The 14772-nt window shown below is 39.5% G+C and overlaps 1 protein-coding gene across 11 annotated transcripts in view; it reads left to right on the plus strand.

Annotated features, from left to right (window-relative positions):
• Positions 1 to 14772, plus strand: part of LOC139630484 (cadherin-22) — a 220045-nt gene that overhangs the window by 140025 nt on the left and 65248 nt on the right. For all 11 annotated transcript variants that reach the window (XM_071493972.1, XM_071493976.1, XM_071493971.1 and 8 more), the window contains one exon: positions 9300 to 10421. In XM_071493972.1, coding sequence (XP_071350073.1) covers positions 10191 to 10421 — 231 coding nt within the window. In that variant the 5' untranslated portion in view covers positions 9300 to 10190. The remainder of the gene's footprint in view (positions 1 to 9299; positions 10422 to 14772) is intronic.

Consider the following 14772-nt stretch of genomic DNA (forward strand, 5'->3'; position numbering starts at 1 on the left):
AGAGGAAAAAAAGATAAAACAGTTAGAAAAACCGTGAACCTGCAGAGGGAGCGATGCTTAGACTGTTAAAGGGACAATGGGAGGAAAGGCAATAAAATAACAAATGGAACTGACATCAGAGTGCAAAGGAGAAATGAGTGAGAAAGATGGTGTGGATAGGCAGACAACATCAGGGAGGGTAGAAAAGGTGTAAAGGGAGGATGACGGAGGAAAAGCAGGAGTAAAAGCTAAAGGAAAAGACAGCAAAACAAAGTGACAGAAAGAGGAGAGAGCGGAAGGCAAGACAAGCAATGGGTTTCAGAACTTGTTGGCAGTGAGTTAGACACAGACACAGAGAGAGACAAAGACAGAGAGGCAAAGAAATGCGTGGAATATAGAATAGGACGTTGAAGGAAGGTGAGAGATGAAGAGTGAGGAAGAGAACTAGTGCTAGGATTGGTGGAATAGAGGGACAGGGAGAGGTGCTTGCATGCATTAACAAGATGTTTATATTTCAGTTTGCATACATTTTCCATGCAAATGTTTGTGTGAAAAAGTGGACGTTTCTGTGTTTCTGCATGCTTGTATCTCTGAGTGAGAGAGTCAATGTGGATGTGGTTTGCCTGCTTTCATTTTTTTGATTATACCAGCCCCCCAGGAAGAAAAAAAGTTTTTTAGCCCAGCAGGAGAATCCTGCATTTTGGACCAGCTCCAACACACACACTAGTATCTGTAAAAACATGAATTATGAATTAAAGCATGACTTTTCCGACTAATGCACAAATTCAGTCCCATGAGGAATTTTATATTTGCCTTCCTCAAAACATTGCATTTTTAAAAATTTGGTTGGAGCCAATAATTCACAGCTGCAGTGCACTGTTGGACGGATACACTGATCTGTTAATGACTGTCTTGTTAGAACTCAAACCACTACCTATGTCTGATGGGAAGAGCTCACTACAGACTCAGTGCTTTTGTTGCCATATTTGTAATTCAAGGAATTGATACAAACTCAGATGGGATTGCTTACCAGTGAAACTCAGCATCACTATGTACTGTACAGCTTTAAAGCCATGAGATCTTGAACCACACTGTACGTACAATACATAATCTATGGTTTCTTAAGCAGTGAAAGGATTCTATTGGATAGTTTAGACACATTCACCTTCATTTCTCACTTGGGTAAACCTCTGATAGTTCATGTTGTGGTACATTTGCTTTGTCTCTTACTGTTGTAGTATCCCCCCTTTTGTGTTAAGTCAGTGGCTATCAAGATCATTCTTGACCAAAACAACATAAAAAAAACTACATGAATGAGTCCTAAATCAATAAGTTAGCATTTTTGCAGTTTGGTTCCCTCGTTCCAAAGTCTGTGGGTTTTTTTTTGAATGGGTTTCTTGTTAGATACCTGAAATAAGGTCTGTGGTTAGCACAAGCTGAAGAAATATTCATGTTTTATTTTACAATATAAAATGCATCAGTAAATACCCCAGTTGTGATTTTTTAAAAGCTTTTACATCTCTGGTTGCTAACAAGTGGCTGAAAGAGACTACAGAGGTTGTCAGGGACGTTAAATGTCATCACACTGAACACAAAAACCGTTTTACACACGAAGAGGTAATCTCTCTAAATCAGACCACAAGTTTAGTGGTGGTGATGCCAAAGTCAGGCGACCATGGTGTAGTTCGTTTATAGCCTAATATCACCTTTTTGCTTCTGGCGATTGTATTAGGTTTCAAACATCAGTTCATTTGTAAAGATTATCCTGCGGATCAATACATAAGTAAGTATCATAAACTTCAGAATATTTTTTTGCAATAATTGAAAAGCCAATGGAAAAATTCCATTGGCTTTTTGTTGAGGGAACCAGGGTGATGTGAATTTATGGGTTAACCTACAAAAAAATAATCATCCCTGTAGTACTCCATAATCCATGTAATTGTTATGGAGATATTTCAATAATATGAATTATATAATAACTGAATACCAAATTTAGAAATTGAATCTCTACTGAATTCTTAGTGTTTCAGTACCACTGAGTTTATTTCACTAAAACATTTGACTTGACAACCTGTCTTTCTGAATTTATGTGGTCTGACTTTCAGTTTACTTTAACTTTATTTCCAGTATATATTTATTTGAGGGTTCTCAAATTCAGGTTGAAAATTCACATACACATCCTCCTTAAAGGGTCTGCCACATTTCCTCGGGCTTTCTTACACACCTGCGCTTTTGAGCCCATAGTGCATGTGCACTAGAGTCCTTCTCCAGTCAAGCCAGCCAAGGGCTGATTTTCTGAGCCAACATCTGCTCATTGGAGACTTCCACCGAATGTCTTCCCAAATGTTATTAGACCAAAAGAATCCAATTCTGATATGTATATAAAGAAAAGTCTTTTCACAAAATGAAAGTTGTATTCACTGTTTTATAGCCCTCCTTTTCCAGTGATTGTGTATGGAGGGTTCCTGGGGGTTTGCCTGCAGAAATTCATCGTCTGAAGAAAGAGTTTTCTGTCTGAATTTATCTGAAGTATAAACTAAATAAATAATGGAAAAGTTTTTGAAAATGCACAGCTTGAAACTGACCATTGAGACTTTCATGATTGAGAATTTCACAAAGTGAAAGTCAAAGTAAAATATATCAGTGTAATAAATTCAGTGGTTTCAACGCTGAGCATATCAAATTTCAACATTTGGTATGAGATTGCTGACATAATTTAAATTATTATGGCAATGATTTGCTTTCCTATAGTACAGTATATACAGTACAGTAGAGATGAAAAGTAATTAGGATCTATCCTCAGGGACGCTTGAATATCTGTAATAAATGTCATGACAATCCATTCACTTGTTTTTGTGACATTTCACATAAAAGCAAAACTGTCAACATGATGGTGGTGTTAGAGAAAAGTTGAAAAATTGGATTACCAAAGTCAGAGGGCTTCATTCTCTTGGGACCATGAATGTCTGTACAAAATGTCATTCATTGTGAGCCATTAACTGCTAATACTTCTAATTATATCTTTGTAAGTCTACCAATATCTCAGTAATATGTAAGGGACAACAACATCCATGTTGCTGGGAGGGCTCTCTACTTATCTGTCCCTTCAGTATGTTAAGAGATCTAATGAGATGTTGCTACCTGCTTTGTCAGCTTTTGTCGCAGCCATGCAGTGTGTGTTCGCAGTGAATGAGAGTATCTATAAATGAGCCAGTGTCATCTGCTGTACTCAATCAATGACAAATGGTACAAATGGTGAATCATCATTTTCAACTCAAGTTTAAAAAAGTATTTCTCTGAAAAAAAAGAAGCAGCCTTGTACTTTTCAATCAGTCATTCACAGCACTCATACGCACTCCACACAACTCTCTGAAGTGGCATCTAATCTGATTGGTCAGGGAAGGCACAATAGAGAGGAGAGCAAGTTAATGGTGGAGCAGAGAGGCAAAGATAACGAGCTTATCACAGTGGGAAAAGAATGGGTAAAAAACTTGTTTTGGAGACAAATCCAGATAGACTGACCAATCACTTGACTTGTCAGCGGCCTCATGGCACATTTCAAAATATAGTCCTTAATGCTAAATCCTGTGATAGCTGCAGGAAAATGACAGCAATGGATAAAACTCGCCTCTCTCAGTTGTTCAAATACTTCCTATTGTGTGTATTGTATTTTATTATGTACGCATTTATTTATTTGATACATTTGTATATTGCTTTAAGTATAATCTTTCCAGTATATGGGTCATTTTTCCCCATTAAAGAAAAGCTTTTTCATGTGCAGTATTCACCCCTCCCTTCTCTGTCTTGTACTGTCCCCAATCCCCACAAATGGACCAGATGCATGTTTCAAACATGGAACTAAATATTTAATTCATCAGCATGTAAAAAAACTCTGTTCACTCATGTTGCTATGATAAAACACATCATTTTAGAAGAAGATATAATGAAGACCATAATATATGCAGAATTAGTTTCTCAGTCCATCAAAGTACGCATCCTTAAAAGTTGAGATATTTTAATTATATTTCAGTCACAACCCACTTGTTTGCCGACTGCTTTAGCTGCCTCACTCATCTATGTCTCTGCACTGCCCCCACCTCATCACTCGCACTGTACACAATGTGCAAACAACCAATATGAAACTTCATTTGTAAGGCTATATTAACCTTACAGTCAACAATTAGCCTATTTGAGCTAAATACAATCAACAGTTATCCCATAAACAGCTATAAGATATCTGTTGTAACGTACTGAGACCCAGTAATCAACAGAATGTAAAGAATGACAATTCCATCACGTCTATATACAAATTATATATTATATCCTTTAAATTATATTAAAAAAGATTTAAAGGATAACAGTTACAACTGACTGAACACACAAACGTGATCACCATCTGATTCATTGCTTGCTGAATGGCATTTTTAAAATGTTTTAGAATACTATTTTATTTCACATATTAATGCTATAAATGAATTATTCGTGAAGCATTATTGTAAAATTATTAATATTAATATTAATTTTGGGCCAGAGCAGCATATCAGCCATAGAAGTCATAAGGCCACCTATTTGAGCGACTAATGCCACTACATGTCTCTGGTCAAATGCTTTGTAACACGCACACACACACACACACACACACACACACACACACACACACACACACACACACATACATACACACACACACACACACACACACACACACACACACACTCCTACATTACAGGGCTGTCTGCCGGCCATTGGCCCCTTGCCTATCAGTTTGCAGTGATCAGTCTTGCCTGGCTGTCGTCTGTCCGCTGCCAGCTGTCAAAGGGCCTGCTCTGGGCATGCCCACTGATGAGAGGCTGCAGCCATGCTCTAGAATCAATCCAGCACTCTAATAGGTCACGAATGGCTGCACAATGCTTGCCAACAGCTTGGGATTGGAGAATGAGTGGAGGAGGGGTGGAAAGACGAAGCGGAAAGAGAGAGATACACAGGGAGAGACAGATATGTCAGCTATGTTGTTATAATCAACAGCAACTTTTGCTGGCCACTGTTAAAAAAGGAAGAGCAGTAACTGACATGCCGCTAATTTGCAGACACTAGTCAGTGCTTCTGGCTTCGATATAGTGATCGCCGTCTTTGAGTGAAACCAGAACAAACTAACATCAATCTCTCATTCTCGGTCTCTGTCTCCCTCTCTAACTCATTAGACTTTCCTACTTTTTGACTTAATTGTGAGTAAATGTGTGCACACTTAATGAAATTCCCTGAGTGGGGAGACAGAACAGAAGGAGAAGGAAATTCAATGGAGGAGTGTGGATTTTGTTTTTAGATACCAAGCAGTTGGTTCTCAGCAAATGTTTCAGTTTGCAGAGCAACTTCTGTGCCATTGGTGCATGCAGAGAAATATTTGATACAAATGCTCTCTCATTAAACACATTCAAAATGCCTGCTGCACTGTTAAGTCATCTACTGTAAGGGAACAGGGAAAGTGTAAATAGGCAAGAACGAATTAATTCTATCCTCCCAATGCTGTCTGCCTTTGAGGCACAGATGAATAAACAGTATGTTTTTATTTCTTTGAAGTTATCGCTCCACAGCTCAAACATATCTAACTGGAAACTTGAAAAGAAATATTTTTGATTAATTTAAGTAAAGCAAGAGTTTTCTTTCCTTTTAAAAAATTGTGAACTTTTTTATCTTATTAAAGTTAGGCCCCTATATGTGATCAATTTTTCAAAAATAAAAAATTTCATCTTGAATTTGTGTTGTATTCTGATCTAATGTGCACTGAATAGGGGAAAATTGCACTGGTTTGCAAGAAGTTATTAGCATTATTTTCATTCACAGAAATAATAACAATAAAGAGTTACAATGTTGTGTGTGTTTCTAGATATGCCAACACCAGACGGCTCAGCAGGAACCTGCTTGTTCAAACCTGAAATAGCACTGTGTTAAAAACCTCCCTAGTGGCTGCATTGGCTTGGGCAGGTTGCTACAGGTAGCAGTGAGCAAATGAAATAAGGGAGACTAAATTAACAGACACTGAACAGCAGCCTGGAATCTGCACTGATTGGCAAGTGCAGTGTGTTGCCTGATGCTGCTGCATTTTATTGTGAAATAAGTCCTCTGTCTCTTTGAGCTTGGATGGCAATTGCCCAGTGCTTAGGTGCTCCGCTTCTGCTGAGGGAAACCACAGACAGAGCCACACACTCTGACCTAGCTACTTCTCACACATGAGCAGATGGTGGAGGAACAGGACATTGTTCATATCTGCAAAATATTACTAACCCCAGGAGTCCTTCACATCTCTGGTGGGAGACAACACAGCAGACAGGTGATAGTCTGTGTGACTTTCTGCAGACAGACAGCTACAGCCCTGGCCTACAGTGAATATGGAAGTGGAGACACAGAAATGTTGGAACTTGCTCTTTAACATCTCAGTGGGGTTGGTACGGCTGCAGAGGGGCATGGGTCTGCCTCAGCAGAGAATGGTAATAGTGTGTCATCCCCACTGCCAGGCAGCATGGATTGGCCATCATCCTCTGTACGGGCAAGTGGTGGATCTTAGAGATGGGCACAGGGCAGAGTCAGAAGAGCCCAATCACATTCTGTCTCACTGCTGTCAGTGCAAAGCGCCATCTGAGGAGAATCCTCGAAAATAGGCCTATTACTGCCAACAAGCGCACTCCTACTGTTAGTGGACGCAGGCAGCGGAATGCTCAGTGCCGAGGCACACATTGCACCACTGGTGTTCGTCTGCTGTGCCAATCAGTCCAGGGCACAAAAGGGAGAGTCTGACTGTGCTTGACTGCTGAACTGTCTCTCTGCAGTTCAGTGTTGTTATGTCTAGTCCTGAAGGAAAGTGAGTGGGATTCTGGGTCCGAGCAGCCATTTTCTGCCCTCAAGGGTTGCTGACAGGCTCATTTTTAATTGGATGACATTGAAAGTACAAATTTCATTTTATGGTTCCTGGGGTCAGGTATGATCATGAGGTGGTTTTAGAGTCCAGTAAATGGGATAAGTCTATGCAACATTAAACCAATCATTACTGAGCAAAAAACATTGCAAAACAGTAAAAAGGGCACTTCACTGAGACAATTTTTGTGTTTTTTTTTTGTTTTGGGGAGTCCTGCATAGCCTGTGAAAAACAGTTGTATAATGTCTTTTTACAAACTTAGGTAATGGTGTATAATTAAAAAGGGGGTCTAATGAAAGATGCTCCAGTGTTTTTTGGAGCTTGACCCATGTTAGGGTCTAAAAGTCAAGCTATCTTGGTTTCTGCAAAAATTTTGACAGTTCTTTTTTTACACACACCAACTGTCTGTTGGTCTGTCTAAAATATTTATATATGAAACATAGAATATAACAATTGAATGGATTGTCATTAAATTACTGGAAACCATTCAAGGTCTACAAAAGATGGTGCTCCTCTGACTTTTTCTATAGCTCCACCATTACATTTTTGTTTATTAATAATATCTTAAGATATAGTGTTAGTAATATCTCAACAACTATTACATGGCTCGCCATAAAACCTCAGGATGAATTGTAAAAGCTTTAGTGATCCCCTGACTTTGCATCTAGCACCATCATCAGGTCAAAATTTCAATACATCCAATGCTATTTTATGACAATTTCCCTGCTAGATTAACAACATTTCCATCAGCCTCAGTTTTGCTTTGAGTTTAGTGCTAATTAGACTGGTACTATGGTAAGACACTGAAATAAGATGTTGACCAGTATATCTGTTAAACATCAGCGTGTTAGCATTGTCACTGACATTATCATGTAGCTCAAAGCACTGCTGTGCTTAACTGCATCCTCACAGCTGCAAGCACGGCTGTAGTCTCTCATGTCTCCCAACTTGTGTAATACTAGAGCACCTTTCAAGATCACTATTAATATGTGTATACTACAGCTGTGACATAATATGTGATTGCCTCCTGGCTACATGAGCCCCTGCATCACACAACTGACTACACTGTATGTACATTAACATCAACAATATCTTATACGTGTATGTGGCAATCCCCATATAGCTCCATCAATAACTGTTAACAACCAAGAGAACGAGGGGCTCTAAGCTGTTTAAGTTGTTCTTGAACTGTTTGCTCTGGAGATTGGACACCCCCAGTTCAGTTGGTTTCCAATACCACGGACATTGCCTTGACCAACAGTCTGAGAAGGAATTATTTCCGGAAGCTCCAAGCTTGCTAGCGGGCAGGAAGAGACTGAGATTAGAAGTCCTCTCCCAGCCGGCAGAAATACAATAGGTTAAACCACCTGCTGGCCTTCCGAGCTTTTCTTCGACTGGTGTTGTAACTTTTCCTTTCTTGAGGTTGTAAGGCCAGAGACATAGTTAATGTTTTGTTTGTTGTCGTCATAAGACTTGTGTTCTGAATGTTTCAAGGAGACCATTAATCACACCCACAGCAGCACAACAGTCAGTCCCATTCGCTCTTTTAGTCTATCACTCATTATTTCATTTTTCATTTCTTTGTGTTTTTTTGTCTCGCTCTTTCTCACTTGGCCCCCTCCCTCTCTCTCTGTCTCTGCCCTCTCAGCTCTGTCTTTCTGTCTAGCCTCTGTGCATGTTTCACAACAGCCAAGCACCGTATCTGCTCCCCCCTACTACATGCCAATGTTTGTCTGAAGTATTAGGGGCTTGTTGCCTCATTGGATAGAATTAATTGATTAATACTTTTATCCAATTAGTGCTCCCTCATGCAATTAATCAGCCTGCTGAGGTTAGGGCCGCTCCATCAGTCGGACGAAAGGCAGGCAGATGCTTTGGGTCTGGTGTGTGATGAACAATGACCTCTCTCCCCGTCTCTCCCTCTTTCTCCCAGCCTTTCACTCTCATCTCTCCTCTCTATTTTCCACACACCTGGTTTCCTGTCCTCTCTTCACTGTTTTTCCATCGCTCTTCAGGTCACAGCACATTGTTAAGATTCTTGCTGAACATAAGAATCGCTGGTGGAAAACAGTTTCCTCCCGATAATCCTAACAAAACCAACACATTATGTGTTTTGTTGCTCCGAACACACAGAGGTAGAAGAAAGGCAAGATGAACAGAAAGTTCATGTTTGATTTTTTTTTTCTTTTTTTGTAGAATTCCCTGTTCAAAAAAACAACAGAACTGAAACTATTTGTACTGTACAATTTTATAAAAAAAGCATAAAACAACATAAAAAAAATATCAGTTGTTCTAAACAGTGACCGACTCTGATGCTCAGCTGACCTTTAAAAGTATCAAGTAGAAAACATTTCCAGATACAGCCCAAACTGCAATTATGATAATAGCAATTTTCCTTTCTGTCTTACAGGTTTGTCCTTTTCCTGCCTTTGAATCACTGGAGTTGTCACGATGGCCAAAGAAATACTGTAGGACCTTTGAAGAATGAACTTTCCAAACCACTGGATTGTTCTGGTTGGAAAAGCCACTGAAGATCAAACAAATCCACCAACAGTAAAATCAGCTGGCCTTTTCTCAGTTCAAGGGTTCTGCTTCCAGAGGCAAAACCAGTCATGAATTTTCAAGGAACTGGACTACACAAGAGTTTCCTTTGCAAAAACAGTCCCATAGAATAACTTTTGTACAACTTAGTATCAAACCACCTGAAACAGGCATCAAACTTTTGAAGTGGCATGGGCAGAAGTGAAATCGAAAGCCCTGCAAGCAATCGACAAAGGCCAGAATGGATGAAAACCATCGCTCTTCACAGGCATGTACCTCAATGCCACTGTATCCCAGTTTCCCCCTAGTTCTCCCACTGATCAGTGAGCCAATCTAGAAAAATCTGTCTTGGTTTCCTTCAAAAATTCAGCTTGAGAACAACTTTACAGATTCTTTGTCACTCTAGAACATACTTTGAAAAAAATATCAGAAACACTATAAGGTGGGACGGGTACTATAAGAGAATCAGAATCAGAATGCCTAGCCATGTTACAATACAAACAGGTACTCTGCAGGAAGTAGAAATCCAATATGCTCTATGACCTGCCTTGTGTTCACCAGATAACTTCAGATTGATTCGTGATCTCATGGATTAACTTTCAAGTTCTCACACAAAGACCTTTTAAGTTTGCCCTGGTGGAGTTTTATTTGGTATAAAACTACAATTGAAAAATTTCCTGTCTGCATGTATCTTTTATATTACATGTAGACCCAGGTTGGATATCTTTCTTTTTTTTCTTTTCTTCTGTTTTTAATCAAAATGGCTCCTTGTTGGACAACAGGAGCTTGGACACTGTTGGCAGCATTGGGTCTTCTTAGCTGCTGTAGTTTCCACTGGTGTGAGGCCTCAAGGACTAGTGGTTCAACCTCAAGAGAGAATAGACAGGACCAAGGACCCTCATCACTTGAAAGAGTTAAGAGAGGATGGGTGTGGAACCAGTTCTTTGTGGTGGAGGAGTACACGGGCACAGAGCCACTATACGTCGGAAAGGTAAGACTTAAACACTTAAATCTTAAGAAGACTTTATTGAATAAATGTTGATTCCTCAAACTGCTTTTCAAAATAAAATAAAAAAAAACATTAAATCAAGACTGCCTCAGTCCAGACAAAGTCAAGACTATAACACCACTCTAGAGAATGTTCGAAGTGATTTCATATGACAAATTTCCGAGCTATAGTCAAATGATTGCAGATGTCTGCATGCTTTTGTGATCAGGATGAATATATAATTAAAACGAAGCTTGCCCAGTCACAACAGCTCCACAAAGCAACAAACATTTTATAATGAGCTGGATTAAAATCCTGATCAGTTCCTCAATGGTGAAAACTGTTCTTGTCCTTGAGCAGAGTAAATGCACAGCAGCCAAATATACAGTAGTGTGCAGCAACATCAGTAGGCTTCCGAGGGCAGACATCAGTTTATACATGAATTTACTGTTTGAGGAGTTCTACAAATTCTTGTTAGAATGCCTTTTATATGTTATGACTCAAGTATAAAGTCATTTTAGACAATAATAAAAATTCTCCAGTTAGGGTGAAGTTGCTGCACTTTGTACGACAATGAAATGGGTTTCCATTATAATTGTCTGCTCCCTATATTTTTATCTACTGAAGGGATTCAAAAGGTCACACTGAGTTAGTCATGTTTTATTGTATATAGAAGTGCATGAGAACGTTGCTAGTGCCTTTAATGTAAAGCTAGTCTTTTAGTTTAAATGACAGTCCTGAATAAAAATACCAATGTTCCAGTGTACATAACAAAAAATGATTCTCTTTATCAGTACGTTAAAGGCGTTTATCAACTTTTTATGGTTTTATCATCCATGCATAAACCTTGTAGAAAACAGACGCAAATTGTCAGAACTTGCTGAAATTTTACTGACTAAATGGCGCCACCCACTCACCTCAGTTCATTTGGAGTCAGTAAATTACTAAACAGACACCAACACAAAATTAGAGGCCATCTTGTGATGGGATCACACCAGCCGCGACAGTCCTAACATGTTAAACCTTCAGACCCATGAGTACTCAGAAGTTACTACTGGATTATTACATGAGTACTCAGTACTTTTGGGTTTGACCTCACCAATCTTCAAACTCAGCTTCAACTTCATTTGGCTCTCAACTACACACCTGTGAAGTTTTGTGACTGTATCTTTCACAGTTTTGATGCTATCATGTTCAAAAAACATCAAAACCACCTTGGTGGTACTTCCTGCTACAGAAGGTATCTCCAGGACGATCATGACACACACACACTCTCTCTCTCTCTCACACACACACACACACACACCGACACACACACACACAAATTGACTCACAAGGTGAAAAACAATACTGTCACGCTGTCACAGCTTGTAAAAACTTACTTGTATTCAACAATAATTGCATTTTAGTTTCTTCTATTCTTCTGCCAGCTTCTCACCTGCATGAAATAACAGAGCCCTTGAGGTCAAAACCATGACATGATGGGTTTAAGAATGAGAAGAGATAAAAATCAGGGCCCAGTGGTTTTCTGCAGAGAGGTATTTCTGAAAGATCCTCTATCAGTAAACATGCAGTGAAACTCTTTCCTACTGCAAAGACATTGATCTTTAAAAATGTAAAGCTTTAAATTTCACTTTTTCACTAACATTGTGCTGAGTGCACTTGCTCTGGCAGACATGGCACACATGTGACCTCGTGTAACTGAAGAGAATCTGTCATTTTTAATAGAAAGTCTACCTTCAGCTGTTAGTACCTAACATTGGCAACATTCACTGTTACATTCTTGTCCTTGTTTTGTATCTAACCATAGGAGCTTCATTGCTCTCTGATCCACTCTGAACACTGCAGACATCCACTGGCCTCCCACAAACTGGGTACTTCCTGCTCGTGCAGCTAATGAAAACCTTTCCAAATATGAACCACTGGAACAGCTTGTTATGAAGCAGCAACACCAAGTCTTGACTTTAAGAAAATATATATTTCAAAGAAATTTTGGCACAGGCTGTCTGAAACTGGTCTACACTTACATGTAAATTTGGGATTTTTCTTTTTTTCTTTTTTCCTTTTTTGTCAGCTGTGGCCTAAATCATAAGCTCTAATCCTGAATAATACATTTACCTGTTGAGCTATGTATAAAACCTAGAGTACAAGAGTATAATAATTGTTTTGCAAATAAACAGAAGGAACTTAGGAACCTTTCAAGAGCCTTTCCTGCCTTTCCATCCACCTCCTAATCACTCAGGAACTATCAGGGCAGAAACTGTTTCACAGTTTTCACACTCCTATTCCACATGTTTTTCTTTGCATCCGGTAATTACATGAAGTCTGTGTTGTTGTGTTGCCGTATATGAAAACCTGTCTCCAATATTACAATTTTTTAAAATCCATTTTCAGACCAATTTGTCCAATCTTTTTTAGATGCAGTGGAAACACAATAAACACAGTGACTACTTTTTCTTTGTTTAGCTCCTCTGCCTCCTTAGTTCCTGCAAGTATTTGGTAACAAAGAACTGATCAGTGATTATAGCCTCAGCTGTGCCCTTCTCTCCGACACTGAGGACAATGTCTTGACACCAGAGATGTGCTTATCCAACGCTATTTTTCTAATGTAATGATACACAATGAGTATATGTCAAATCAAATCTGTTTGCAAATAATCTGTGTCCCAGGAGTGGATTTTGGGGATAGTCAACCCCCCACACACACACATTTCTTCTTCTTCTCATCACATTCATCAGCTGTTTCTCAAATGAACCTCAGTGAGTTGATAAGAGTGGACGGCGTGTACGATTCGATTGCCTTACATAGGCCGTGATATGAAAAGACGGAATGTTAATGCAGACAGCATGAGACTCGGCAATGAGTCAGATACATCAATCATGTGATCGCCTCTTTCCTAAACATTTAGACATGGCATTTGACCAACTGATATTAAATCTGCATATATTGATCGCTCTCTTCTTATAAATAGATGTAGATGTTCTCCACAGCAGGGCTGGGTGTTATAGAATAATTATCCTGTGGCCACTATTTATCTGCCATTGTGACTGTGCTGCATTCCTGCTGGCAGGACCAACAACAAAGCCAACGGGCAGCACTGTCTGACTGCTGGGAGATAGAGGGATATACAGAGAGAAACAGAGTGATACATGAGATAAGGAATGAGAGAGGAGGGAACACTGCAAAGGGAGACTTGGAATGAAGAGGCTTCATGCACTCACTTGTGATTCATTACAGGACAGGGGGCCAGAGAAGCCAGTGAACTGATATAAAAGAGTTGAAGGGAGCTCGAGGGAGCGACACAGCAGGAGAGAGAAGAGAGATGATTTTATTAATAAAATTATCTAAAGTTATTGCACTCCATGTGACCGGGGCAGAGGCCAGCGCTATCAGTGCTATTAATGGTGTGTGTGTGAGTGTAGATGTGTGTCCCTCTGTCTTTGTGTGTGTGTGTGTGTGTGAGAATGTGTGTGTGTAACTCTGTCTCACACCCTCACACGCAGATAGACTCTGCTGGATTTTTGGTATCAACACTTAATTTGAGCAGCAGAGGATTAAAGCCAAGCAGTGTGCCTCTGTACTGGATAATTGCAACAAGCTTTTTTTTTTTTCCTTTTCATATTACTTTACCCCAACTCAGCAAACTTGCCAAGCCTGCCCTGTCTCACACTGTGGCTGCCACTACTCCGCTAATGAAATCAGATTTACCAATAAAAATGGTCACTCGCATGACATTAAACTGGCAGCTTTGGTTGGTACATTTAGATAATTAATCCTTGTGGACTTAAATGATCCTACATCTATATTTTTTTTTCTTGCCAACTGCTTTTCAAAAAATGTGTTGTCATGAAAGGAAGGGAACAGGGAAGAGCTGGGAATGAACTTTTGTACGAGATGGAGTTGCTGCTGAGCCCGGATAATCCTAAATGGTAGTAAAGGAGGTAGAAATGACGCATTCTTCCTCATGTTTCTCTCTCCTCTATTATGACAAAAGCTGTCAGAAATAAATGCATTGTGTGTGTGTGTGTGTGTGTGTGTGTGTGTGTGTGTGTGTGTGTGTGTGTGTGTATAAATATGAGAGAGAGAGAGGGTTGGACTGTCTGCAACAGGTGCACATGCTTTTATTTTCCCTCAACAAAAAGAGTATAGTTAAATGTTTTGTGCACAGTTTCACAGTGTTTTTGTGTCCATCCAGCTCCCTGATCTTTATGGATGTATCTGGCACTGCTCTCCTTATAGCATCACAGCAAGAACAATGAAAAAAAAGTGGCGGTACAGTCCAAGTCTAAGATGCTTCTTTGTCCCTTTTCCCTCTCTGCATTTAACTTGAAGCCAAATTAAACAGATGGTCTCA

This window comes from Trachinotus anak, unplaced genomic scaffold (genome assembly GCF_046630095.1).
Source record: "Trachinotus anak isolate AG129_WGS33_773 ecotype Australia unplaced genomic scaffold, CSIRO_AGI_Tana_v1 ptg000013l, whole genome shotgun sequence".
Classification (NCBI taxonomy): Eukaryota; Metazoa; Chordata; class Actinopteri; order Carangiformes; family Carangidae; genus Trachinotus; species Trachinotus anak.